This window comes from Sylvia atricapilla, chromosome 25, assembly GCF_009819655.1.
Source record: "Sylvia atricapilla isolate bSylAtr1 chromosome 25, bSylAtr1.pri, whole genome shotgun sequence".
Lineage (NCBI taxonomy): Eukaryota > Metazoa > Chordata > Aves > Passeriformes > Sylviidae > Sylvia > Sylvia atricapilla.
Window position 1 is genome coordinate 5,413,512 of NC_089164.1, and position 27,075 is coordinate 5,440,586.

Consider the following 27,075-nt stretch of genomic DNA (forward strand, 5'->3'; position numbering starts at 1 on the left):
TGGAATGTCTTTAATCCCCGTGCATGGGCTCCAGGCACAGTTGCCTCCAGCAATAACAGCCCTTTGACTGTGCTGGCTGAGTCACTTCAGCCTCCCAGGATGGGGACATTTTCTCATGCACAGGCCTGTACCTCTGAGGGCTGTGTGTCTGCTGAGACTCTCTTGTGCAAGGATCCTGGTGTGATGGGACCAGATCCCAACATTTTTCTGGTCGTTCAGGCGTGGTCCCCACCAACAAACAATCCTCCTACTTCTGAAAATGAAACCTGACCTCTGGGGAGCTGCGATTTTTTCTGGTTCTAGTCAGACTGCTGTGGGTAGCAGGTGGTGTGTCCACGTCTGCCAAGGTCTGCAGGCCCTGGTAACACCTGAGCAGTGCCAAGCTCCATCCACACCTGGGTTTGAGTCCCTGCTGGTCTGAACAGTCTTTGCTTGTCATGTTCATCAGTGTCCTCAGCCTGTCCACAAGTTGGCTTATCAACCAGCAAGGTCATAGAATCACAAAATGGTTTGGATTGAACTAAACTTAAGGATTATACTATTCCACCCCCTGCCATGAGCAGGGACACCTTCCACTCTCCCAGGCTGCTCCAAGCCCCAAACCTGGCCTTGGACACTTCCAGGGATGGGGCAGCCACAGCTTTTCTGGGCACCTGGTGCCAGGGCCTCAGCACCCTGAATAAATCCTATGAAAATTAGACTCAGCAACTGAGAGATCACATCAACTAGTGCAGGATTGCTCCATGGGCACAAGAATTTGAGCTCTGACTAAGGTTGTCTCCAAGCTGCTGTGACGCAGTACCTTGCTGTAGGAAAACCAGTGAAACCCAGGGATTTGGTTTGAAGGCAGGAACTGATGGAGAGGCAGGAATAGACGGATGCTGACTGACAAAGGCTGAGGCCAGGGTAATCTGGCATCTCAGGGTCACTGTGATCTTGTGGATTGAGGTCCAGCTTCACAGACCATGTGTGCCTCAGTCGGTCACCCTGCAGGAGACCTGGCATCCGTGCAGGTCCCTGCACCACCATCCCTGCTCACACCTTGGACAGCAGCTTCCTGCCCTGGGAGGAGCAGGAATGGAGGGTCCAACAGTGCCTGCCCCAGGCTTTTGGGACCATGAAGTCAGGAGATGACAGATGACTGGTTTGCAGGGTTGTGAGCATTTTCAATGCTGTTGACATAAATCGTGCAGTGACCTCTTGAAGCAGGATGGATTGGCCATCCCTGGAGATGGCCTGAAGCCCAGGCCTCCTGCTGAGGGTGCTCTCCCCAGTGAGCTGCAGCATTGTCTTCCCCCTTCTCATACAAGAGCAGCATGCCAAAGGGCAAAATGCCACAACTTAGACAGAGAGGGACCCAGTAGCCCTGTCCCAGTTTTTCAGATGCCCTGCTGTCCTCTGAACCTTTTTGCCATGCTCCTGTTACAGCACAGCCTGGGCACCCCGGTATGGAGCAGCCCCAGGAACCAGGTGCCACAGAAAGGAGATGTGATCCTGCAAGTGTCTAGGGGTTTCCCTGGCATCATCCCCATGGTGTTGGAACAATTATCTGGGCTCTTCCCAAAATCATGTTGTATGTTGTTCATGAAAAAGAGGTAAAATGCAAGGCTGGTTTAACATGATGTGTAAGGATTGACTGCAGTGAGTAGGACCTGATGGGGTTGTCCTTGATACAGACTGAAAGAGAAGCCATCCTGGGATATCTAGGCAAAAATGCAGCATGTCTTCTGCTGCTAAAACCTGAGCTGCCTGTAAGAAAAGCTGGAGTTTCCTGAGCTTGAAGCTGAATGAAGAACTTCTTGTTTAATACCAGGGTGGCCCTGTCCCTAGAATATTATCAAACTCTGTTTGGAGTTGGTTTTTGGCTTCTCTGAGTCATGCTCTGATGATGAGGTATTGGATTCATTATGTGCAATGTGAAGAAGCACTGGTTCTTGTCCCAGTCCCAGCATCTGAAAACTTCTCTAGCTGCCCTGCTGCTGTGAAAAACAGCATTGTCCACCACTCCAGTGGTTTTTGAGGTCTCTGAAGCATCTTCCTTAAATATTGTTTGTCTGCACCAAAATGGCTTCATTTTGGAACCAGTCCATGCTGATGGTGGTCTGGAAAGTCTCTCAGTCTGTTTTACTGGAGAAGAGACTTGTAATAAATGGTAGGCAGCAGCATCCAGCAGAAGTGTGACAATGGGCTTTGCTTTAGTAGTGACTTCAGATACTTCCAATGATCAACACAAAACACCAGGCTCGGATTTCAGAGAGCCACTGAGATTCAATGTTTATCCCACCAAAACCCTGAAAGCACTTTCTGATGCCCCACTCTGTATGTCTCTGTGTTCAGCTCTGCATCCTGATTTTTAACAGACATGAATTATGATTCCACTTCACTGGGCTGCACAGGGTTTATCTCCCCAGGACACCTTGGCTGCAGAAACAAATCCACAGGCAGGACCAGGAGCCCCAGAGGCTGTGCTGGTCCCTGTGGGACACTTGCCCACCTGGGTGAGGTTTTCCCTCCCAGTGGGCTGCAGGGAACACCCAGGGGATCCATCACTGGGGCTTTCCTGCCCCTTGCCCAGTGTGGCAGGAGAGGCACAGTGCAGGATGATGGACCTGCAGGGCACATTCCCAGCAGGCACAGGTCCTGTGTGGGGGACACTGATGTCAGAGGGGTGCCAGCAGCCTCTCAGCGTGTCCCCCACGGCCAGGGGCTCTGGGTGCAGAGTGAGGCAGCTCCTGGTGCTCGGTGTCCCCACACTTGAGCCGTGAGCAGGAGAGGAGAAGATCCCCCAGGGAGGGGACGAGGGCAGTGAGGGTGGCAGGGTGGTGTGAGTGGGGTACAAGAGAGGGGCTGAGGGGACAGGCAGCTGTGCTTGTCACAGTGCCCGAGGCTTGGAGAGCCCCTGTGAGCCCCGGGCCCTGGGCCCCTGTGCTGCCAGGGCCCAGCCGTGCCCAGGAGCTGCGGGAGGAGGACGTGGGCAGGGGACCCACATCAGTCCCACTCTTCTGCTACCCCTGCAATTTCTATTCTAGGTTCCCCTCAGGTGAGGCTTTGGCATTTCCTCCTCCTTCTGCCTGTTGTCCTTTGGCTGCTCTGCTGCTGCCCCGTGTCCTGCAGGGCAGGTCCCAGTGGGACAGTGTGGGCTGGCCAAAGCTTGCCCAGCATCAAGAGGAACAGAAGCATCACAGCTGGTGTCCTGCTCCTCACACCCCTTTAGTCACCCCCAGGGTCTCGATTCTCTCCCACGAGAACACTTCTGTGATTCCCACGAGCCCAGGCAGAGCTGTGAGCCAATGCCCAGCTGTATTTGTGCAGTCTTTTATCCCTGTTCATCTCTGGAGCCTTTCCCCCTGTTTCCCTGTGGAATTCTGCATTTCCCAACTGCTCTTCCACCCCAACCTCTCCCTGCACCCCTCCTCATATGTGTAAGTTGTTGGTGGAAATGCCAGCTGAGATGCTGTAGTTCCTTACTCATGTTCTTCATTTGGAAGGGAATAATTTATTAAATGTAGCCTCTCTTCTGCCCTTTTGTACCAAATGCATCTTCTCTCCTGCACTGAATGTCAAATTTTAACATTTGACTAAAGGAAAGCTTAAGTCATATTAGCTGGTGTCTATTCTCTCTTCTCCATTCGTATGATCTTTTACCCTATATAGAAAAAAATTTGGGACAACTCATTTTTCACTAGCTACTACTGACCTCGTTTCCTTGCTCTTTCTTCTGTGTTCATACAAATAATTTACTGGTTAGCCTCCATTTTCTTCCAGAAGTTGAAGAGTTTTGTGCCCTATAGCTTTCCTTTTATAAAGGTTATCTCTTTCCAACTTTCCTTTCATGTCAGGCCTCTGAATCTTGGCAGTAAGGCTGCAGTCACTGCAATGGGGAGGTTTTTAGCCTACATCTGTGCCCTTTTGGCTGCCCCTCACCACTAAGGCCATGCCCTGTTCCTTTGATACGGCAGTAAATTATGATAACACCCTAAGCACCATTTCCTTTTTCATGCCATCTCCAATCACTCTTAGAAGGTTTTGTAAAGAGTGACCTCAGATATGTGAAACTTTCCTTTTTTAGGCACTTCCCCTGGCCCAGCTGCCTCACTGGGATGTGTCTGTTATCTAGGGCAGCACGTGCCAGTGATGTCCCAGTTCTGCAAGGAACAAGTAGGATCAGGACAGAGACATGTCCAGAGTCAAAACCAACCTCTGAAGGGATGCTGAGATGATGGCACCAGTAAATAAACTCAGATGTGTGATGCTCCAGTAGGTCAGTGAGAGAGGATTGTGTTTCTCCAGTCTGAAACACCCCTTGGAGTGTGGTTCTCACTCTGCCTCCACCCCTAGAGCTGTTCAGACACCCTCCCCGGGTGCACTGTCACTCTGTCTCCTCCTTTCCCATCACCTGTGTAGGTGTCTCCATGCCCATGGCCCTTCTCCTTGCCCCACAGTCACTTCCATCTCTGAGGGGTCTTCTGGCTCCTGCCTGTTCAGCCCCAGGCACCTGTTCTCTCTGGAGTCTCTGATTTGGTTTTCTCTTCAGCAGTTCCAGCTCCTGCTGCAGGGCTGGGAGGTCCCTGAGCACACAGCTGTGAGCAGCTGCTCACCCCCTGTGCCTGCAGCTGCCCACAGTGCGACAGGAAAGCTGCCCACGGGCTGCTCTCCATCCCCTCTGCAGGGAGCCACTGACACACACAGGCAAAGGCTGCCTGACTCCGGGATAAATGTGGCACAGCCTGGCTCAGAGCACTGGGGTCAGCCTGGGGTAACAGATGCACATCTGCAGGCCAGAGGCCCCTTTGTGGTGACATCCTCCCCGTGGACCCCCACTGCAGCACCACTCACCCCTTGGCCCTTCAGCTGCACATCCTGGGCCAGACTGGGCTGCAGCCAGCCACCTTCAGCTTGCTTAGGAGCCCTGGCTGGCCAGCATGGTGCTTTCCAACTGCTCCAGCTTTCCAGCAAGAGCCCTGAACAGCTTCAGAAACAGGCAGCAACATCCTCCATTTCGTGTCAGGCTGTTGCTGTTGGGTTTTTAACAAAGTTTTCTTTTTTCTAATTATAGGATGTTGCAGAACAATCAGCTGAGCCGCATCCCTGCAGAGGCACTGAGAGATCTTCCAAATCTCCAATCTCTGTAAGTCATTAAAAATCAATGCTGCGAGCTCCACAGTCCCTTGGGGACCCCAGGCTTCCCAGTATTTGAGTCATTAGTTCCTTTGTCAAGGATGTTCTGTTCCTTCTTCCTTTTCTTTTCCAATTTATGCAAAGATTATTGTCACTTAGAGTGGAAGGGAGGGGAGGGCAATTTTCAAGGAAGAAACACTGTCTTGGTAGAGGATGTTGAAATTACAGCTCCCCATGTGCGCATTGTGATGAAAAGGCCACCAGAGCCAATGCATATTTCAAGGAACATTGGAAAATATCCACCCAAAGAGCCTCTGTCCTCTGCAGTGTGGACCAGAGTGGGGAAGGGACCTGCCAGGGAGCACGGAGGACACTCTGGGCTGTCAGAGTGCAAGCTGGGCTGTTTGACCCTAATGGAGGATAATTGTGTCAGGGTAGAACTGCTTTAAAGACTTTTAGCAATCCGGCCCTGCGAAGAAGCTCGGGGTGGTGACTGTGCTTTTCCTTTAAAGGAGCTATACCCACAGCAGGTCTGTGTTCCCGTGTTCCCTAAAAATCACACAATGTTGGAATTTTGCTGTTTTGCTGAGAATGGGCACAGTTGAGACCAGACCCTGGGAGTGCCAGTGAATTTAGGGAAGGTGTGTTTTGTGCAGGAGCACAGCTGGAGCCTGTCAGAGCATTCTGTGTTGGGCTGAACCACTGGAAATCTAACCTTATCCTTAATCCTTAACTTCAGTCCTAGTCTTACACAGCCCTTTTACACAGAAATGTTAGCTGGGACCAGTTTCTGGAAGTCTCCTGCTTGGAGCAGAACTACCCAGGGAAGAAGCTTTTTATCAAGTTCAACCTCCTGGAAGGCAATTTGTGTCCATTACTCTTTGTTTGACCATCTGGAAGTACCCTGAAGGGCTTGGCTCTATCATCTTTGGTTGTCCCTGGCAGTTCTCCTCTCAGCCCCTTCTCTGCTGAGCAAAACCAACCCTGTTCCTTCCACCTCTACTCACGGGACAAATGCCCTGGGACCCCGACTCAGCCACTAGTCCTCCACTAGACCTGTCTCTTTCCTCTTTATCCTTCTTACACTGGGCATCCCAAAACTGGGCACAGTTCTCCATGTGTGGGCCTCCCAGTACCCAGTAGGAGTTTCTGTAAGTATTAATTAGAATGTTAATTTGCAATGGGGGTGTTGGCTGTGCAGGGTATGAATGTTCTTTCTGCCAGAAGAGATTTGAAACATTTGTTGTTGAAACATCACTGGCACACGGTTGTGGTTATTATTAAATCGTGTTGACATCATCACCAGTGCCAGAGTCAAGACCCCCCACTCCAGGGACTTTGGGATGAGGCTGTTCTCCAAGTCTTTCAAGGGAAGCGTGGCATGGAAGGTCACTGCCCCAGGAACACCCCTTCCCCCCTCAGCCTGTCTCTCCTGGGCCTTGCAGGTGTGTGACAGCCAGTGCCACCAGAGCCCACGGCTGCAGAGAGCCAGCCCTTGCCTCTGAAGGTTCAGCTGCCTGAGCAGCCACCACTGCAGCTCTGGCCACCAGCCCTAGGGCATTCCCCACTGATGGCTGGTGACCTGGGCTAGTGCTGGGAGGTCTGGGAGGTCCACATGCTCCATCTCCTCAGCCCACAGCCCCTGCCAAAATACCACAGGGCACCTGAGAAATGCAAAACACCCCAAGAAGATACTTGCAGCACTTTGGGGGTTGTTTAAGGGGCAGGGTGGGAGGATGGCTGGTGTGAATTAGCACAGAGGTACCTGCTCCTAGTGCACTTGGGGAGCACCTCATCCAGGGTGGTTTTCCCAGTGTCTCCAAAGTTGGGTCAGCTAGGGCCAGCTGGGATCCAGTGCTCTTCGTCCAGAAACTGAACTGTAAAAGCAAATTTTAGGAAGAAATAAGCTGCTTTAGACAACCTGAGGGAGATTAGGCCTGGAATAAAATCAGAGGGCTGAGTGTATGGGCAGGTCTGGCTCAGACATGCCTAATGCCAGTCACAGCAGGACAGCTTTCAAGAGCCCACAGTGGCCAGAGCCTGCTGTAGCCAGCTGTGTCCTCTTTGTCCCCAGAACATTCTGCCCAAGCTGGCTGGTTCCCACCCAGGGCCCGAGGTGACTGAGCAGGGACCTCCTGCCTTTCCTGAGCAGCCTTGTTGCTGTGAACCACCCTGTCTGGGCTGCTACTGCCCTCTCAGAGCTCCCCTCAGCCCCTCAGTGCAGCCAGGGAACAAGCACCCATACCTGCTCCCCCTGGGCTCTCCTCAGCATCCAGTTTTAAGATACCTGACTTCATTTCCCTGTAACAGAGCCACATCCTCTGTGCTTCCCCAGCTCCTCCTCTGAGGCTCAGGATCCTTTCCCAGCCCCTCATTGTTTCTAATCCTGTCCAAGACACAAACTGAGCACAGAACGGACTGAGAGAAGTGACCTCCCACTCTTGCCCCTATCTTTAAAAAAAAAAAAAAAAAAAAAAAAAAAAAAAACCAAACAAAACAAAAAAAAAAAAAACCAAACTGTTAGGCCTGTCAAGACCTGAGTTCAGCATGGGAAAGGTGCCAACACCTTCTGACCTCCAGGATTGCTCCACCCAATGCTCCCAACTGCCCCAGGCAGCCCACAGCACATTCACCAGCCACCAGGGACAGTGGGAGCAAGCAAGTTCAAAGGAAAACTCCTGCTGACAAAATAAACTTTGCATGGGATGGAGGAGTCTAAAGTGCCCCTGCAGCCAAATGAGCCTCAATACACGTTCTCATGGTCACAGAGTGCCCAGGGCCTCTTTAGAATCAGAGCATAGAATCAGAGAATCATTATTGTTGGGAAAGACCTCGGAGACCATTGGGTCCATCCTGTGCTCTATCCCCACCTTGTCAGCCCAGAGCACTGAGTGTCGCTTCCAGTCATTCCGTGGACACCTCCAGAGATGGGGACTCCACCACCCCTCTGAGAAGTTCTTCCAGTGCCTAACAATCCTCTCAGTGAAGAAATTCTTCCTGGTGTCCAACCTGAACCTCCTCTGGCAAAGCCTGAGGCCATTTCCTCTTGTCCTGTCAGATTTACACAGATGACTGATTAACACCCTTTTTGGGAGGCCCATTTGAGAACTGGCACAGCATGTAAAAAAAGTGAACAGATGTGTACTGGGAACAGCACATTCCCCTGTAGCAGATCTGTTGGGACCTCAAAGCTCATCTCATTCCACCCCCTGCCATGAGCACCTTCCACTATCCCAGGGTGCTCCAAGCCCTGTCCAACTTGACCTTGAGCACTTCCAGGGACAGGGCAGCCACAGCTTCTCTGGGCACCTTGTGCCAGTAAGATGAAGAGCTCTGGGAGATGATTCCTGTGGCAAAAAGCAAGCAGCAAAACACGAGTAACTTCTGTAGGTCTTACAGCAGGGAACCCACCTCACCCGTCTCATTCTCTCTGTGCTTACAGGAGTTCAGGGTAAAGCCAAAGGAGGACAGTCACATCCCCAGCTGTCACTTTTCCATGTGTGCCCCTGAGGCTGGCCCCGCTCTGCAGCCAGCTGGGGGACAGTCTCTTCTAGAAGCAAAAGTTTCAGAGGTGTTCCATGCAATGGAGAGATGGTTAAAGGAAGGGCAAAAAGTGCTTCTCAGAAGGATCCTGAGCACAGATCACCCACAGGCTGCAGTGAGACCTGCCCTCAGCACAGAGAGGACAGGGGGGAGCAGTTCTCCGGGGTGGGTATTCCACAGGGGGGTTATTCTCCAAGGGGACAGGCACGAGCCAGCTCTGTCTCACATTAGGACCACACCAAACTCTTTTCCTGACTCAAGTCTCACTTCTTTAAAGTGTGGAGGACATGTGCAGGCAAAGATGATGATTTGCACTTTTATATAATCACAGAATCACCAAGGTTGGAAGAGATCTTCAAGATCACCTAATCCAGCCCTCAAGTCAGTGCAACAATATTGACTCGTACAGCACATCCCTGAGTGCCACATCCAGACACCTCTTGAACACATCCAGAGACAATGACTCCACCACCTCCCTGGGCAACTTATCCCAATGTCTGATCACTCTTTCAATGAAAAGATAATTTCTAATGTCTAATCTGAATCTTTCCTGGAGCAGCTTAGGGCCATTTCCTCTTGTCCTATCACTTGAGACATGGAAAAGAGCCTGACCCCCACCTCACTATAACCTCCTTTCAGGCAGCTGAAGAGAGCAACTTTCTCCCCTTCCCACAGAAGCTGCACAGCAGAATCCTTGGGCTGGGTGAAGTCCCAAGAACCACGTCTGGTGACACAGCCCAGTGTGGCTGCAAGGCACAGCCCTGCCCCAGGGGGATGGGAACATTTCTGAGCACGCACGGGGTGCTACAAGGTGGTACCTCTGCTGTGCCTCACACTGGAGCAAGCACGACCTGGAAAGCATCCTGGGTGTCCCCTCTGGGAGCAGCCAGAGCTTTCAGAGTCATGCAGTTCTCCCTCTAGCTCGTGTTCAGAGATGCTCTCCATCCAACAGGAGTGGCACAGCATGGACAGGACTGTGTCTGAAGGGGAATACAGGGCTGAGATGCTGTGCTTGGTTTCTTCTGGTGCTGCCATGGCTTCTCCAAATGTGGCTACTCGCCTCAGACCAAGAGACTCCATGCAGGTCTGCATTAGAGTGACTTTTTTCCCCTCTTTTTCAAATATCTGAGTCATTTTCCAAAGGTTATGAGACTCCTGTGTATCCACTGCCAAAAATTCATCAGCTTGAAACACCTACAGTCACCCACAGCAGTTTTCAAGAATTACCAGTCAAGCCATCTGAGCCTCAGTGTATTTGTGCTGCTCTGAGACTCCTTTTTTCCATTCCGAAGGGGAAGTGGCTTTATGGCACATCATGACAGTCCATGAGTTACCAGACTTGTGTGGCACTTGGTGAAATATTAACTCTCTGTTTGCGTGCTGGCAACACATCCTAAGCAAGCAGGAGAGCTGGGAAGGGGGTGAAAATGGGAGCCAACAGGAGTGGGGTGGAACCAGCACCAGACAGAAGGGGATTGTGTGTTGGTTATTTTCTTGCTCTTTCACGTGTTTACATTTGGTGTCCATGTTTGTCGTTCTGGGATTCAGGCAGGATTTGAAGGGAAAGTGTGTATCCCTTAGGGATAAACTGACCCAGGAGAGGAAAGGCAGGCTTCTCAATGCACAAGTCTTTTCTCAGGATTACAACAGAAGCAGCAAAACTAAGTAGAGACTGAAAATAATTGTTTTCAGTTCTATCAGAAAAACTTGCCAGTTAGTTCAGGAGATGAGGTGAGCAGACAAATGGGACAGAAAGGGATGTTCTAGCCGTGTGGGATGTGTGGGACAGAGAGAGGCTGGCATTCACTGCCTGCACAGCACAAAGTTAGATTGGAAATGTAGCAAAAAACAGTGTCAATGAACTCCAGTTGTCTCCAAATGTAGCAGCTGTCTTGGCTTCTGGGCATTTAGAGAGATGAGATAAGACACATCACCCAATTTTGGTGGCACTTGGAAGTGAACTGCAGTGTCCCTTTGGAGCACTGCTGGAGTCCAAGCTCGGCTCCCAGGCTGGAGGCAGATCTGAACCTGTGCTGAATTCCCTCTGCCTGCTGGCTGAGGGCTCTGCACAGTGCAGGAGCAGGCACTCCTCAGGCTCTGCACGATGCATGCACTGAGATAAGGAACCAGCTGGAAGTCTGCAGGGAGTTTGGGAGCCCCTGACAGCCCCTGACATGCTCGAGGAGAGGGGAAGCCAGGCAAGAAATTTCAATAAATGCTGTCACTCAGAGGGCAGAAGGAAAGCCATTCCTCCTTTTTATCAGGTGCTGATGTGTATTGAAGTAGGAGTGCCCTGTGGAGAATGATCAGAGTCAGGGGCACAGTCAGAGCATGAATTCTCCACTCCAGAGGGCCTTGACTCCTGGAAATCCTGGAGCCCTCTTGCACTGCACGTGTACCCCCCCTGCCTTTCACCCTCTGGCTTTGTGGCAGCCTGAACACAGGGCTCCAGCTTGCTCTCAGGAGCAGGAGCTCTCCATGCCTGGGTCCTGCTCACATCTGTCTCTAAAAGACCAAATAAAAAAGTTGTCACAAAGACCACACTCACACAGCTCTGCTTCTGTGGGCCTCCCCCTCTTCTTGCCTTCTGATGAGGACGTGTCTTCAGCTAAGGAGCTTTCTCAAAGCTGCCAACCCATGAACTTCAGGTGGACAGAATTTTTCATGGCAGATGTGGTGACCTCCACAAAAGACATGCTGTGGAACCAGCACTGGGAGAATGCAAATTTTATCTATTTTAGATAAGGCACACTGGCTCCCTGGGAGCCCAAGTTACTGAAGATCTTTCACTGGAGAGACAGCAAGCCAGAAAAACATGTTTCAGGCAAGTTTCAGTAAGATGGGAGAGTCAGAATGTTCCCCTTTGGATTCTTTCTCTTGGATATTCCCAGTGCCCCGTGTGCTCCCCCCCTGTATTTCCTAACCAAGGAAGATGCAGTCCTGAGTTCTGGCAAGTCACATTTCAAACACAGTAAGAAGGCTTCCTGCTGCAAACTCTCACAGAGTTGCTGTGAGTACCAGCCAGCCAGGAGGAGGCTTCCATCCATCCAACATAACTCTGTGCCAAAGGGGCATTTGTAGGCCCACGATGCCCAGTGCCCATCACACCATGTGCTGACCCAAAGCTTGGCTGCTCCAGGTTGGATCACTGAGTGTCCATTGGTCACCAGGGACCTGCTGTGGTCTGCACCATCCCTCCTCAAAGGGTTTGGCTGTCCCCAGGCAGAGGTGTCTATGGTTTATTCTGCCCATGGATGTCAGCCAACCTGAGGGGGCAAGTGTCAAAGCCACCCAGATAGCCCCATCCACATCAGACACTCCTGTGCTTACAAAAACCCCTCACCAGGTGCTCCAAAGCTGCAGCCATGCCCAGACCAGAACCAGACCTGCCCTGCTCCCTGTCAGGATGTGGAGGCATCACTGTCTGGAGCCCCAGCTGTCAGGAAGGAGACCTTGGCAGGTTTCTCTAAATGAATACAAAGAGGAATTTGGATTTCAAAAGAAAAGTCCAGGCTCTGGAGACGGAGTCTCTTACCAAGTACGAGGGAGCTGCTTCCCAGCAGGCCTGATTTATCTGGGGAGCATGTTGGGGAGGCCGGTGGGGAGGATTAGAAGGAACACGCACACCTGATGGCGATGCTGGGAGCCCTGCAGGGGCTGCCAAGGCCTGACGTAATGCTGGCATCCAGTTGTGATCCCCTGGCACGGGGGCTGCCTCCCGGTGGTTTATAGGTGCACTGACAACATACCATGTGCATGCTGGAAGAGTCGTGTGTCAGTCTAATTAACGACTTTGTGGTTTGTGAGCACTTACCTAAAGCAGATGGGCACTGTGTCTGTTCCTCTGCCAGGCAGAAAGAGTCCAAGGGATTTCAAAGTGAGCAGGTGCTATAAATTATAATTACCGAGCTTGTCGAGGTAGAGAAAGCAGAGAGAAAAGAAACCTGGTGGATTAAGAGATCAAGATAAACTCCTGGGTTTTCTTTTTCAAAATGCCTATGGAAAGCTTTTTTGGGAGTTTCTTGCGGATCAGCATTTTGGGAAGGTGTTTAGCATGTGTCTGGCTCTTCAGGGTGAGTGCTGTCTCTATCAGCCTGGTGGGGGAAGGGAGGATTTTGTGCCAGGCAGAAGAGGTAAAGCCTAAAGATCCTGTACCATAAGATCAAGCTCCCCTTGCCTCCTTTCCACACTGCACTTTGGCTTTTCTCTCATGGTCCTGGCAGGATGCTACATTCTGCTGGCAAACACTTGGGTGCAAGCCTTGGGGTCATTGCCTAGCTCTGCATCCCACAAGGATTGACTCTCTTGCTGTTGGGGTTGATGGCATCCAGGAAAACAACCTGTGACTGTGTCTCCATCCACCTTCTGTCTCTTGGCAACTCCTCCTGTGTGCAGAATAGTAAGTGCTTCTCTCAGTGCCAGCATGTGTCAGTCCCCTAGAGCCAACCACGCTCTGCTACCCTGTGGCTAATGCCCCCAGTGCAGAGGTAGCCACTGTCAGTGCCAGTGCAGCAGCCCAGCAGGGCCCATTCCCTGCCATCATGCCCTTGCTCTCATTTTAGTTCCCCTTGCTCCACCACAGCCTTGCATCCCTCTGGAATATTTGCAAAATTCTCCTGCCACTCCGCTGTTGGAACCCTGCTCACTGAGAATTTTAGATTTTCTGTGCTGACAGGCACTGACCCCCAAGAAAGCCTTGGAAAAGGCCTCCAAAATTGAATGATAGCACTGGGATTATGGGTGTGTAGTTTGAATAGAAGTGTGTAATATCACATGGCAGAGAACTTAGAGTTTAAGAGTTCAGAATATAGTAATATATATATAAAGCAAGATGGAAGTTTCAAGGCATAGGTTAATTCTTCTTTTTCACCTTCTTCTTCATGGTCTGGGTAGTATTTTGTAATTGGATAGAGAAGTCCACATTGAGGACCACAGGTGATTGGTTATTGGGTTAAAAGTAAAAAATAATTTTGGTGTCATTTCTTAATTGGATGATTTATCCTTAAAAGGCCTTGTAGAGAGAGAGATAGGGGCCATTTTTACTTTTTTAGCTAGGAATGCTGTAGAACTCATCATTTGTGAGACTATAATATACATAAGAATTAATAAACATCTGAGTCCGAACAAGAAAAACTGTCTGGTGCATTTAGTCCCAACTCTGGCAGAAGAAGAAGATAAAAGTGATACTCTGCCACAAACCTGCTGTTCCCAGCTGGGATCAGCCATGGTGTCCCTGAGGAGCACTCTGGTCCCATCAGCACCATCCCCACCAATGGCACCTCCTCGTTTCTGACCCTGTTAATGACAGCAGTGCTCATCTGCCCTTCACAGCCTGGGGGGATGCAAACTGCAGGAGAAACTGTGCCATAAATGTTGTTCTTAAAAATATTGAAATCACTTTCCTGTTTGCTAAAAGTGTACTTTGTCCTTATTTTCTGATTTCACTCCAGCTGTACTTGACTTATAATCAATAAGTGCTAAATTATTCTGACACGTAACTCCCTTTGTACAGGTTAATTGTACATCTAACTAAAACAATTCACTTCCTCCATCCCATTACTTTGCCACCATTTGGACTCCTGTGGAAATGCAATAAAGGCTGCTTCATCCCATGTCCCTTAAGGCAGGTAATTATTTTCATACATATGGCCAGAGATTAAAATGCAAAAAATGACTTATAGCAATTTGAGAACATGTGGACTTTGATGTAGACAGAAGAGGAAGGCTTTTCCCCACCAGATCAGATTCTCACAAGCATATAAATTCTTATGACAGAAGGAAGAAAAAAATTCCTTTGGAATCAACATGGCCTGAAGAGCTCAGTCAGTTCATTCCTCATTTCACTTCTTTGATCTGTTTGAGATTTGACAGTTTGCTGTTCACAGCAATATTCTTCTCACTAAATCACACCTGATGCTGTGAGGTTTGGGGAAGGTGTTGTTTCCATTGATTGTTTAGAGGATAAAAGCTATGAAAAAACAGATACCTCTAAAGTCAGTACAACACAGCAGTGCCTTACAGTCTGTTGGCATAGGAGCTGTCCTGTGGCAGGACCACCTCAGCTCTGATTTACTGGCTACAAACTCTTTGTGGAGCACAAGGAAGGAGAGGTCAGGGGAGAGCAGTGAGGCAGCTCTGATGGAGTCTATGGAGATGGACTGGAACAAAGTGGCTGCAAATGCTTCCCTGGCAATTGCTGCTGCTGAGCACACAGCAGCTTGGATTTGCCCACTATGGACATGTCTGCAGCAGAGAGAATTCCTGCAGCAGGAAAAGGAGCCCAGGATGGGTATCACAGCAGCATGCTGTCCTTCCACTTGAGAGGACACAGGCTGCTCAAACCTTCCAGTCCCGTCTCTGAAATCCCCTTTTCCCTCAGGCCCCTCCTCCCATCAGCCAGCTCTGGACAGCAGCACAACTGTGTTCTGTCCCCACTCCTGTTTTCAGAAGTCTTAGCTCCATTTTGGCACTTCAGGCTCTAACAGAATTTCTACAAAGGAGATCATCTGGGAGGTCCAAGAGCAGACATTTACCACGTTCAAGTGAACACTGCAGGCAGATGTGCCATACATCTGGATGTACTGAAGTTAATTTTCAGGCACTGGTGTAGCCAAGGTGTGGTGAGTCTTTGCTGATGTTTGGCTGCTGCTAGTGTTCCTCGTAGCTGTATGGAGCAGGAGCCTCTCTGGCTGCACTGCCATGATCCTTCCTCCCAGGTACAGCTTGTACAGTCTGGGGGTCACCTGAAAATGGCACAGTGGATCCTTGGCTTGTGCAGTTGAGCCAGTGCACAGACAGGAAAGAGATGACACAATTTTGATTCAGGTGGGCTGATGTCCCTAAAAGGGACTGATGTCTTCTCCTGAGACTACTTCTCATCATTTGGTTCCTCAGTGATAAAGCAGAATCAGAGGAATTACTGCTTTTTTGGCACAGACTTCTAACAGATAAGATTTTTCTGGTTCTGTGTACCATGGGCTGTCACCCCACCTGCCATGCCCTAGCTCTTCCCTCCACCCAGTCTGAGCTGCCACTGGAGATCTGTGTTTGTCACCAGGACTGGCCACAATAGCTTAGCAAGATCAGACCAGGTTTCAGGAGAAAAAGGTGCATTAGAATACAAACACGGTTCAACATTCAGATTTTGGATTACTCGTTACTCTGCTCATATGAGCCTGATCCAAATCCCAGGTCTGGGTTTAAGAGTATCCCTGACAGGGACACAAAGTGTATGGCTGGGCCTTATTTCCTATTCCAGCAGCTTTCTTTGCCATTCAGCTCACGTCCCCATGCTGTTTAGAGTGTGCTCCCCAGTACCTCTGAAAACCATTTTTACTGCAGTGAAGAGCAACAATATATTTTCAAAAGCCATTGGTAAATCCACTTGGCAGAACACGCCTCAGTGTCTTTTACTTGGGGCAAAAGCTGTGTCTTGGTCACTGTGTTCTTGCTAGGAGCTTCCCTGCAGCCCACAGGTAACAGCAGGTGTTTACCTGCTGCAGGGGGATCAGCCAAGGTGGGGTTTGGCACAGCTACAAAAGAGCCTGGGCTGGGTTTGTAGTTGGGATGTTGAGTGCCTGGAACCAGGGGCCTGGTGTCTTTGTGCCTCTGCTGTGACTGGGGTGCTGGATCCTTCCCTCATGGTGGAGGATCCTAAAACACTGCCAAGAAGGAAATCAAATTGTTCTGAGTCACCACCATGGCCTCACTACACAACCTTCCTTCACTTTGGGTAAGTTTCTGCTGTGCCCACGTCTCCCTCAGGCAGACCAGGTGGATTTGTCTCCTCTGACCGTGGCTGTCTAGATATTACCTCACCCCAGCAGCAGGGGAAAATGCTCAGCATCTGCAGAGGGTAAATCATCTCTGTTATCTCTGAGCCCTCTCTGGGGGATGAATCACTCTCTGGAGGAATCTGGTTTTCCCTTCTGGCTACAGAAAGAGCCTATATCTGGTTTCAAGTTCTGTGTGAATAAGACTGGATGAGATGGGGTTTTCCTACTCTTGGAAGGCAAAAGAAAAATGTCCCTGTCCCCACTTCTAACCTTCATCCAGCAAAATCAGCACACCAAGCTGACACACCCCAACAGAGCAGGGGTACCAAAGCAGAGCTGTGCATCTCTTCTCCCCACAGCCCCCTGCACATGACCCAGCACACATTTGTGCAGCCCTCAGGGAAATCTACCAGGGGAGATTGTCTTGCCCAAAAATACAAATGCAAGGAGCAGCTTACCCTCCAATCAAGGAGCAATTTCTCTACACTTCAGAGCTGGAGGGATTTGAATTTGCAACCACTGTTCTGGGAAGAAGTCAGAAAGGAGGCATGGCTAGTGTGTGCATCACAGACACAGATTTTTTCCTGTCAGTAGGAGGAACTCAGCTGGTCAGATTCGAGTCTTTTCTGCTTAGCAGTAAAAAACCATGAAATACATTGTGGTCATCCCAGTACAATGGTCTCAATTGCATTTTTGAGAGAAAGGCTTAATGACCACACACAAGGAGCAATTCACTTTAGCAATGCCACAACAAATCCTTGCTGCATTTGTTTTTCATTCATTACTTGCTGTTTTTCAGCAATGAGCTGCTGTGAAGTTTATGCAAAGGCAATGCCCATGTATCTCATGCTTGTAAGTGTCAATGCTGTGAAGGATCCCAGGATTCATCTCTCAGGGAGACAAGAGTGTTGTGTGGTTTACCAGGCCAATGGCTAAAAGTTTAGCAAACTCCAGTAAAGAACTGGAAAATAATACAGAAAAATAGGTGTCTGCATGAATTGGTATCTCCTCCAAGGATGGTGTATGTAGATACAAGAGAGAGAAACTGCCCCAACTGCATCAGATGCCTCATGTGCTCACAATGTGTAAAAAGCAGCAGCTTCCTCTCTTTTGAAATCCTTTCCTGGAATGTGCAGAGAGTAGGTAATTCAGGTCCCAATGACCTTGAGTTGTGGCAGCATGTCCAAGATGTCAACTTCTCTCTTGAGACTTCACTTCCTAATTTCCCCATTCACTGAGCTGGTGGTTGGCAACACTTGGAAGGGGGTGATGGTGTGGGCTCCCTTGGCATGCCCCAGCACCTCCAGAATTCCCACTTGTGCTGCCAGTGAAGAGGTTACAGCCCAGGGGGGTGTTTGGAGCTGTGCTTACCCAGCAGCCTGGCAGTGGCTATACCTGCCTGGCTGTGCCCACGAGGCACTGCAGTCACCTCCAAACTTCTCTGTATTGACTGTGGCAATCCAGCACAGCCACTGGTGGTAACGTATCTCCCCAGGTTATTTCCACCTTTCTCTGCCCACGCTGCAGTGACTGCAGAACCTGTCTTTCAATAAGCAGAGGTCCCTCAGAAGAGACTCCGACAAACACTGAAACTTGACTCCACCTTCATACCCCTCTCAAACACACTTGATACCTTAAATTTTAGCTTTCATATTTTCCAGATTCTGTACTGCATTGGTATATAACTCTGGTATATTGGTATAGTCAGAGTTATATTGGTATATAACTCTGAACTTCATCTATAGTGTTAGCAGGTTCTCTTCACAGTGTAATTAGACAAAACAATCATTTTCCAGCCTGAGAACCAAGGACACCTTTGCAGCTTCAGGCCCAAAAAGTACAAACAGCAGCAAACTGAGGAGAGCAAACTGGGAGGATGGGACTTCATAACCTGAAGCTGTAATTGGACAATTTGCCCCAGTATGTAAACGGACCAAAACTGATAAAAGTGTGAAAACTTGTGACCAGTCATCCATCTGGGGTCCATCTTGGGTTGAGCCTTGACCAAGCTCTTGTACTGTCCAAGGTATATCCTTTGAAGGTCTTCTAACAAATACCTTTATTCCTCTAACACTGTGCAGCCTCTGTTCTAGGCAGCCTCCAAAGGCATCACGCTGTCACTCCCCGTGTCAGGTTGTATGAGCTTTCAGGAAGAGGCACATGCTGCTTTGGCTGTCCTCAGTGTGTGGCTGGGCACATTGTGAGCACTGAAAAAATAATAATCACATCTCACATCCACACTCATGCCTCATAAACTCATGAAGTAAGTTCCAATGTGTTTCCATTAGCTTTTGTCATGGCATAACCCGTGTAATGTCAGGAACCTTAACTCACTCACCCACGTGAGCCCCCAGGGCAGGCTGCATGTCCCTGGTGATGAGTCAGTAGAAATGACAGACAGCAGTTGCTCCATACAATAGACATGTCAGTGCCAAAGCAAGGTGGGCCCCAGGTGTTCAAGCATTGGTGTGTAAGCTGACTCCTGATGAACCACAGAGGAGCTTCAGGTGAACTGGACATAGGGGGACGAGCAAGGAATGGACATATTTAAACTGGCAACATCTATCATACAATCATGGAATCCTGGAATGGTTTATGTATCAAGAAACTTTAAGGCTCACCTTGTTCCACCCCTGCCGTGGGCAGGGACACCTTCCACTAGCCCAGGTTGCTCCAAGCCCTGTCTTGCTGTGCCTTGAACACTTCCAGGGATCCAGGGGCAGCCTCAGCTTCTCTGGGCCCCTGTGCCAGGGCCTCCCCACTCTCACAGCCAAGAATTCCTTCCCAATATCAGATCCATCCCTGCCCTCTGGCAGTGGGAAGCCATTCCCACCTTGTCCTGTAATGCCATGCTTGTCCCCAGTCCCTCTCCTGGAGCCCCTTCAGGCCCTGGCAGGGGCTCTGAGGTCTCCCTGGAGCCTTCTCCTCTCCAGGCTGAACACCCCCAGCTCTCCCAGCCTGCCTCCAGAGCAGAGGGGCTCCAGGCCTCAGAGCAGCTCCGTGGTCTCCTCTGGACCCACACAAACAGCCCCCATGTGTTTTTTGCTGAGGGCCCCAGAGCTGGACCTTGCACTCCAGTGTGCCTAGATCTGTTCAGAGCCCCTGTCCCCAGAGCACAGCGTGTCCTGTTCCTTCTGTCACAAGGGCTGCTCTCCCTTTTCCAGCTGCCTCATGGTTCACAAACACCACGTTTCCCAGCAAATACACAGGTCCCACTGCTTGGTGAGCCTTTGAGCCGCTCTGCTCAGCCTCCAGCTGCTTCTGCACCTTCTCCTTTTCCCTGAGCCTGGCACCATGGCCAAGGGGGCAATGCCAGGGCCCAGGGAGAGGCTGGCTCAGCTGCCCAGCTTTCAGCAGTTTCTATACCTGCACAGAGATTTTGGCAACCCTTCTTGTACCGTTCTGACCCGAGGGGTTTTGGAGGTGTTTGCAACTGGGGATAACAAAGCCCTCTTGTCTACACCAAAGGCACTTTGTGTGGAGTCTGGGTATTGCTCTGATTTCATTTCCTGAGCATCCCTTGTGGAGAGCTTCCCACAGAAACATGCCCCATTGAGTCAGGAGTGAAGACTCATTGCAGTCCAAACAGAGCTCTGCAAACTTTCTCACCGGGTCCTGTTCCACAGCCAACTGCAAACATGTTTGTGTTTTGAACCTCCATTCACTGCCTGGGATGGTTTTCACAAGTTTCCAGCTGGAAATGGAGCCAGGCAGCACTTGTGAGTCTTGCTTGAGGGCTGTGAGCCTTTCTGTGGCACGGCAGGATCCCAGGTGTAGGAGCTGGCCTACAAGGCAATGATGTGTCATTCACAGAATCATAGAATGCTCTGGGTTGAAAGTGACCTTTAAAGGTCATCCAGTCCAATCCCCTGCAATGAGCAGGGATATCTTCAAGTACCCCAGGCTGCTCAGAGCCCCATCCAACCCCAAATGTTTCCAGGGAAGGGACATCCACCACTTCTCTGAGCAGCCTGGCTTAGTGTTTCACCATCCCACTGTAAAAAATTTCTTCTTTATATCTAGTCTGAATCTCCCCTCTCTGTCACCCCTTGTCCTATTGCTACAGACCCTCCTACAAACTCTGTCCCCACCTTTCTTACAGGCCCCCTTTAGGCACAAGCAGGAGCTCTGAGGTTTCCCCAGAGCCTTCTCTTCCCCAGGCTGAGCAGCCCCAGCTCCCTCAGGCTCCTTCCAGAGCAGAAGGGCTCCAGCCCTCGGCACGGCCTCCTCTGGGGCCACTCCAACAGCTCCATTCTCCCACCAAATCTACAATACATTGTGGTAGCAAAGACGTAACAGGCAGGCAGAAGTTTAACCCAGTTTTCCCTTTCCCAGGTGAGTCCTGCAGTCCTTTGTCCTATCCCAGCTGGTACCAGCTGATAGAAGAACTCTGCTCCTCCCCTGGGTTCTTTGGGCAGGCTCAGGGACCCAGACCCTCCTGCCTTTGTGCTGAGCAGGGCACAGAGAGCAGCAGTGTGGAGCTGGCTTGCAGGGCAGTGTGGCAGTGGGGGACAGTGGCCTCGAGCAGGGTGACCCCAGAGCCATCCTCCCTCACTGTGCCCTCAGCTCCCTGCACAGCACTTCGCTGGGAGCTCACCAGCCAGCCACATACTCAGTCTGGGAGCTTTGCCTGAGAAAGAAGCTGAGGTGTTGGCTCCAGTCATTAGTAAGTTATCGGAGAAGTTGAGCTGCAAGTGACATCATCTCCTTCTTATGTTACTACAAGGAACTTAGATCCTGTTATGGGAGAGGAGGTAACTCAATCGAGCCTTTCAAGATAAACTCAGACAGGAAGAGAGACACGATTGCCTGAAGGCACCAATTAGACATCTCTGGTGAGCTCAGCTCTGTTCAGCTGACACACATGTACACTGGGGCCAGGGAGACAGCAGCTCCTCTCTCGTGTCTCAGGGCTGTGGTGGGCAAACCAGCGCTTCCTCTCTGTGCTGCTGGCTCAGCCCTCACACCTTCAGTGGCCACAGCTCTCCCTGCAGAATGCCCTTTCTTTATGTCCTGTGTTCTGCTGTGGACAGAGGACCACAGAGGAGCTCCCTGGTCTGGAGGGAGAACAGCCCAGCCCGGCACCACTCAGTGCTGCAGATGGCCTTCAGTGGCAAGTCTCCTCCAGCTTTATCAATGGGGGTAAAAGCCCAATATGTTGCAAAAAATACAGTGAGGATGGGCTGCAGTTTGAGGTCCCAGTGCCCTGTGGTGACTGGGCTGTGGGGAACATCTCAGTCTATGCTGCAGGCCAGTTACTGCACGAGTGGCCTAGGACATGGAGGCAGATAGCTCTTACTGGCTCTGACGTGTGTGAGGAAGGAAAAACCAGCAGCAAAAATTGGGATATCTCCTGACAGCATGGTACTGAGCATTTCTGTTGGTTTCCAGGCTGCAGCTCCCCCTGTAAATGTTTCACAGCCAAAAGGAAATGGTAGGATATGAGCAAATTTGCTTCTGCCAGTCGTAGGTTGAGATTTGCACCACATCTGTTGGGGAACAGAGACGCTGGTTCTGGTTATCCCTTGGTTATTCTGGTTATTCTGCCAGTTATGTTACCAACAGCTCAGAAACACACTTGTACATCCTCTGAAACACTCTGGAAGCATTTATTGGGAAAAGACACTTCTGGGTGTCTGTGACACAGAAAATACAAGATCTGAGATCATAGCTCAGGATTAACACAAACCTCACGAGACACTCACTGCACTGAGGACTGCACATAGCCCACCCCTGTCCAGACCTCCCCAGTGGCTGCACTGGTGGCATTGGCTTGTCTTTTGCTCATTGGAAAGGAGCTCATTCCCACTCTTGATGTTTTGGCCTCGGAAAAGGATTTCTCTGTGCCTGGTTCTTTCTAGAATTGTTCCTGATCCCACCATCCTCTCTGGACTGCTCCTGCCAAGAACGCAGTTGAATTCTCCTCCAGCATTTATCAAACACAGACAACATTCAAAGCAATGAAGGAGCTCTTCCAAGGCATGTTAGGCCCTTAGCCCTGGATCTCCATATGAAGCCAACCTGAAAATGTCCTGCCCAAGGAAACACTTCCCTTTCCCATCCCACCCAGGTTCCTCTGCCTCCCCAGAGCTGTCACTCCACAGCAGCAGCAGCAGAGGAAGCAGCTGGTAAGCTCAGGCACATTCACATTTGGTGCTGACCTGGTCCTCTCACCATGGCTCTGCACAGATGTGAACATCTGCTCAGGGAAAAAGATGCCTCAGACCAGTGGATTTTGGGTGTTCTTCCAGGCAGCTTCTTCTCTCACTCCCACTGTAGTCCCTAAAAGGGGAAATGGAGTAAAGTCTGAGGTGACTACAGGCACTTTTAGGACTTTTGAGTCATTGTCATGTTGAAGTCATATAAACACCCTGTAACTCTCAGCAGCAGATGCAGCTCTAAAGCCAGAAGCTGGGACTTTCAGCATTGGCTGGTTTTCATAAGCTGTTGTTCGTGAATGTCCCACTTAAAATCACCTCCTTCTGCATGCAACAGACAGGCCAACACTCTGCAGAGCCTCGCTTGAGCCCATGAAGTCACTTGGAAATCTTGTCCGTGCTGACATCTGGAGGCACTGTGTGTGATCCTCTCCTCAGACCCACAGCACTGCTGGACAGCAGACGTGGGATGAGTCCCTCTCCAAAGCCACCCAGCAGCTCTGTGAAAGAGGCACCTCCCTCTGCAAGCAAACAAAGGGTTAAAGCTTGCAAGGAAAACCAACTGAGTGATTTGGTGAAATAGAGATTAAAACATCTCCGTGGAAGGTGAGGAGCCAGCCCTGGCCTGTGCTGTCTCATTTACCCACTAATTGGCCCAATTACCTCAGGTATAAATCATAACACAAAACACTTAGGGAGCCAGAGTCACACACTGAAGAAAGGAGAGAACTGTTGGGTTGGTTTTTGTTTAGTATAATTGATATAATTACTAACGACTCTGTGCCAAGAACTTCAGCTTTTCTGCTTCCAGAAGAGAGTAGAGAGCTGTCTGAAAGCCATAGCAATTAGCAATCCCCACATGCACAGCTTTTATTAGAAAGAATGCACATCTATTCCAGAAAGAGCCAGCAGCTCCCTGAGGAGGAATTAACCATCCCTTGGTGCCAGGGATGCAGCTGTCACTGAGCCCATGCTCCCTGTCCCCTCATCAGTGCTGCAAAGGCACATAAGGAGTCCTGCCCACCATGCTGCAGGTGAAATGCCTTCACCTGGGCACTTCCTTCTTCCTAATTTTAACTTACTTGGCCCCAGATAGGTGCATCTTGCTGTGTTGTGGTCCAGGCAGGCTGCTGATTCTGAGGCTTCTCAGGTCCACCTCATTGGAACCAGCAGAACCAGCAAAAGTCTCCCTTTTGCTTCACTGAGGAATCTGTCTGAGCTCTGCTCTCCACACTCTGGAGCAGACTGACAATAGTTACATGGCTAGAGCTTCCCAACACGTCCCCAGAATGTAACCCATCCCCAGAGGGTGTCTCATGGGCAGCTGCCACACATTCACACCTTGCCACGTGGCCTCCAGGCAGCCCCTGCAGAGCTGAGGAGCAGGAGAGCTGGGGTTCATCCCAGTCCTGCAGAGGGGACCTGCAGCAAGGTGTGGAGGTACAGAGGTGTGGACACACGAGGCTGCAGCACGTCCACAGCCAGGAGCCATCCAGGAGTGTTAACAAATTCCTTGGATGGATCCAAGTTCCTGCCCCTGTACTCAGGGATCCACAAAGACAGGCTGGTGCCCGAGTACCACAAAAACCTCCACCCGCGCTGCACTTCTCATACCCATGGACATCCCTGGGGATAAAAGAGCCTTTCCTGAGCTGCTGAACAGCCACAGAGCAAATCCAGCAGCATTAATGGTTTCCCAAACTCCTGGGGCACCAGCACACTGAAATCTTGTGGGTCACATCTGAGGCTTCAGCCAGGAAGTTCATGATCAAGGTGGGAAGTGAAGCTGGACAGCCACGGGCTCCCCCTCACTCCCTTGTCCCTGTCCCAGCTCAGTCTGGTGTACCAGCTCTCAGCTCTGCTTCAGCATCTCCATTTCTGAAAGCTGAGTTTGGGTTTGAGAAATTATAGCTATTCACATGGGTATTTTCATTGTCTGTTCTTTAATTAATTCAACTTGAAACTGAGCATTCACTTTAAAACAATTTTCAGTAAACTTGTAGAGATTTGGATGAAAGAATATCTCTGGGAAAAGTAAGCAATGCTGCTTTTTATTAATTTTAAAAGTTTATGATGCCAAAACCTAACAGAATTCTTATGCTGAGGAAAGAATGGGGGAAAATAAGCGAAGATTAACATTTTGTGCAGAAGTTTTAATGTTGCTCAAAAAATTCTTGTTTGTCCCAAAACATTTTGATGAAATTTTCAAATAAAATCCTTAGCCTTACTCTGAGCTGCTGCAGGGTTTGCTTTTCTGATGTTTATTTTTTGGAGTTGTTGTCTCAAGAAGATGAATGATGTTATTCTCTGATTTGTTTGTAGTTTGGGGGGCAGAAAGTAAATTGGGACAGAACTTGCAATGCCCACTCTCTCAACAGGAAAAATTGAAACTCATTGTCTTGTGCCAGCCCTCTGAACAAAGACACAAAACCTGTGGGAATAGAGCTTTGGGTGTGATGTGCTTTTGTGCTCCTCTCAACTGAACAGCCTTGCACCAGAAAATGTCCCTTTGCAGCAATGCAAAAGTATCGAAATTTGGGAAAACAGAATCACAGAATAAATCACAGAACCCCAGAATGGCTTGGACTGGAAGGGACCTCAAAGTCCATCTCATTCCACCTCTTCCCTGGGCAGGGACACCTTCCACCATCCCAGACTGCTCCAAGCCCTGTGTAACCTGGCCTTGGACACTTCCAGGGATGGGGCAGCCACAGCTGCTCTGGGCACCCTGTGCCAGGGCCTCAGCACCCTCTGAGGTTAATACATTAATATGGCAAAATGGGAGTAATGGAATAGGGATTTAACCCACCCTGGGTTATCATTCCAGTCTGAGGTGATGCTGTACCAGAGCTTGTACTCTGTGTTTAAAGGATATTTTTCTGAAGGGGATCTCAGGAAGATTTGACTGCACTTCTTAACCAGGTCCAAACCTCCAGATTTGTCCATCCAGGTCAGGCCAGCCAAGGCAGGAAAACCTTCTTTCTGTGATGTAGGGAAGGCCTGTTTCCCAAGATTATCTGGGAATTTCACCCAGGAAATACCTCCCCCAGAGGTATATAGCAGAGAAAGGACTTGCACCCAGCCTCTTCCCTGCTCCCACTCATGATGGGCCATCTGCTCTCCTCCTCCTGCAGCTCATTGCAGTGTTCTGTGAATTAAGAAATGTCAGTAGTCTTTGAAGAAGGGTTGTGCCTGGGGGGCAACAGCATCTGGGGGTTTGCTCCAGTGTTCACCTTTCATCAAAATTATTACTTTATATAGTCAAGAATATTAATTTCTTTACCACATTCCTTTCTGGAGGGTCATTGATTTGAGGGCTGGGCCGTGACAGCTCTGTTGACTTCCTTCTCTCATGCTTTGATAAGAGACAAAACGCTTCCTCTTTGCAATTTGAATTCAGAGATCTCTGCCTTAGATAGCCTGGAAAAATAAAATTAGCTCTGTTGGCTGTAAATGGAAATGAAAATTTTGTATAATTGGTTCCTGGTATTTCGTCCAAATCTGAAGTATTTTCCTCTTATAATATGGTTTAAAAATCTACAGATAACACATTGTATCCTGCTCACCCTCATTGCAATAAAAGACCTTTAGACAGATGATTCCCAAATCTAAGTTTTATACTTTTTTTTCATAAAAACCTTAATATTTTTGGCGTGTCGTTTTATTTTGAAACAAAAAAACAAGTGTTCAAAATTAAAGTTTCTCACCAAATTACAGCTCAAATTCAACCGCCTGAAGCTCTCCGTGTGATTAAAAAGAAGCAATTTGCAGATGGAGCGGGAGGAAGAGCCCAAAGGCGGATACAAGAGCAGGGCCTCGGTTCCTGCCCCGGGGTCTGACTCCTGCCCCTGTTCCCCTGGGATCAGACCCGGGACCCCAGCAGGGCTGGGACACACTGCGGTCTCCAGACAGATCCTCTCCCCGCGGGATGGGGCCGTGGCTCCCGGTATGGCTGCCCTGCACACACTGTGGGGCAGGCCCATGGCAGGCCCGGCCTGGGGGATGAGCTCTGGACGTTCAGGGGGTGGCCTGGGGAACACTCAGCCCCATCCAGGAGCTGCCAGCACCTAATGACCACCGGGGAGGGACTGCGGGACATTTCCCAGAGCAGGCAGGGCCTCAGCGATACCTCTGATGTGAATGACTATTTCCAAGGCAGCCCGATCTCCTGGCCGTCAATCCGTCCCAATCAGCTCTCTCTGACGTCCGCCCTGTTTCTCTCCCTCAGGCGCCTGGACGCAAACCTCATCTCCGAGGTGCCCGACAGGAGCTTTGAGGGGCTGCCGGCCCTGCGGCACCTGTGGCTGGACGACAACGCGCTGACGGAGATCCCGGTGCGGGCCCTCAACCACCTGCCGGCGCTCCAAGCCATGACCCTGGCGCTCAACCACATCTGGCACATCCCCGATTTCGCCTTCCAGAACCTCAGCAGCCTCGTGGTGCTGTAAGCCTCCTCCACTTCTTACCCCCTGGGCTGGGCC

At 50.1% G+C, this 27,075-nt stretch overlaps 1 protein-coding gene across 1 annotated transcript in view; it reads left to right on the plus strand.

The window, feature by feature from the left end:
• Nucleotides 1–27,075, plus strand: part of LGR6 (leucine rich repeat containing G protein-coupled receptor 6) — a 145,589-nt gene that overhangs the window by 69,529 nt on the left and 48,985 nt on the right. Inside the window, exons 4-5 of the mRNA XM_066335919.1 lie at nt 5,057–5,128; nt 26,823–27,038. Of these exons, the coding sequence (XP_066192016.1) occupies nt 5,057–5,128; nt 26,823–27,038 (288 nt within the window). The remainder of the gene's footprint in view (nt 1–5,056; nt 5,129–26,822; nt 27,039–27,075) is intronic.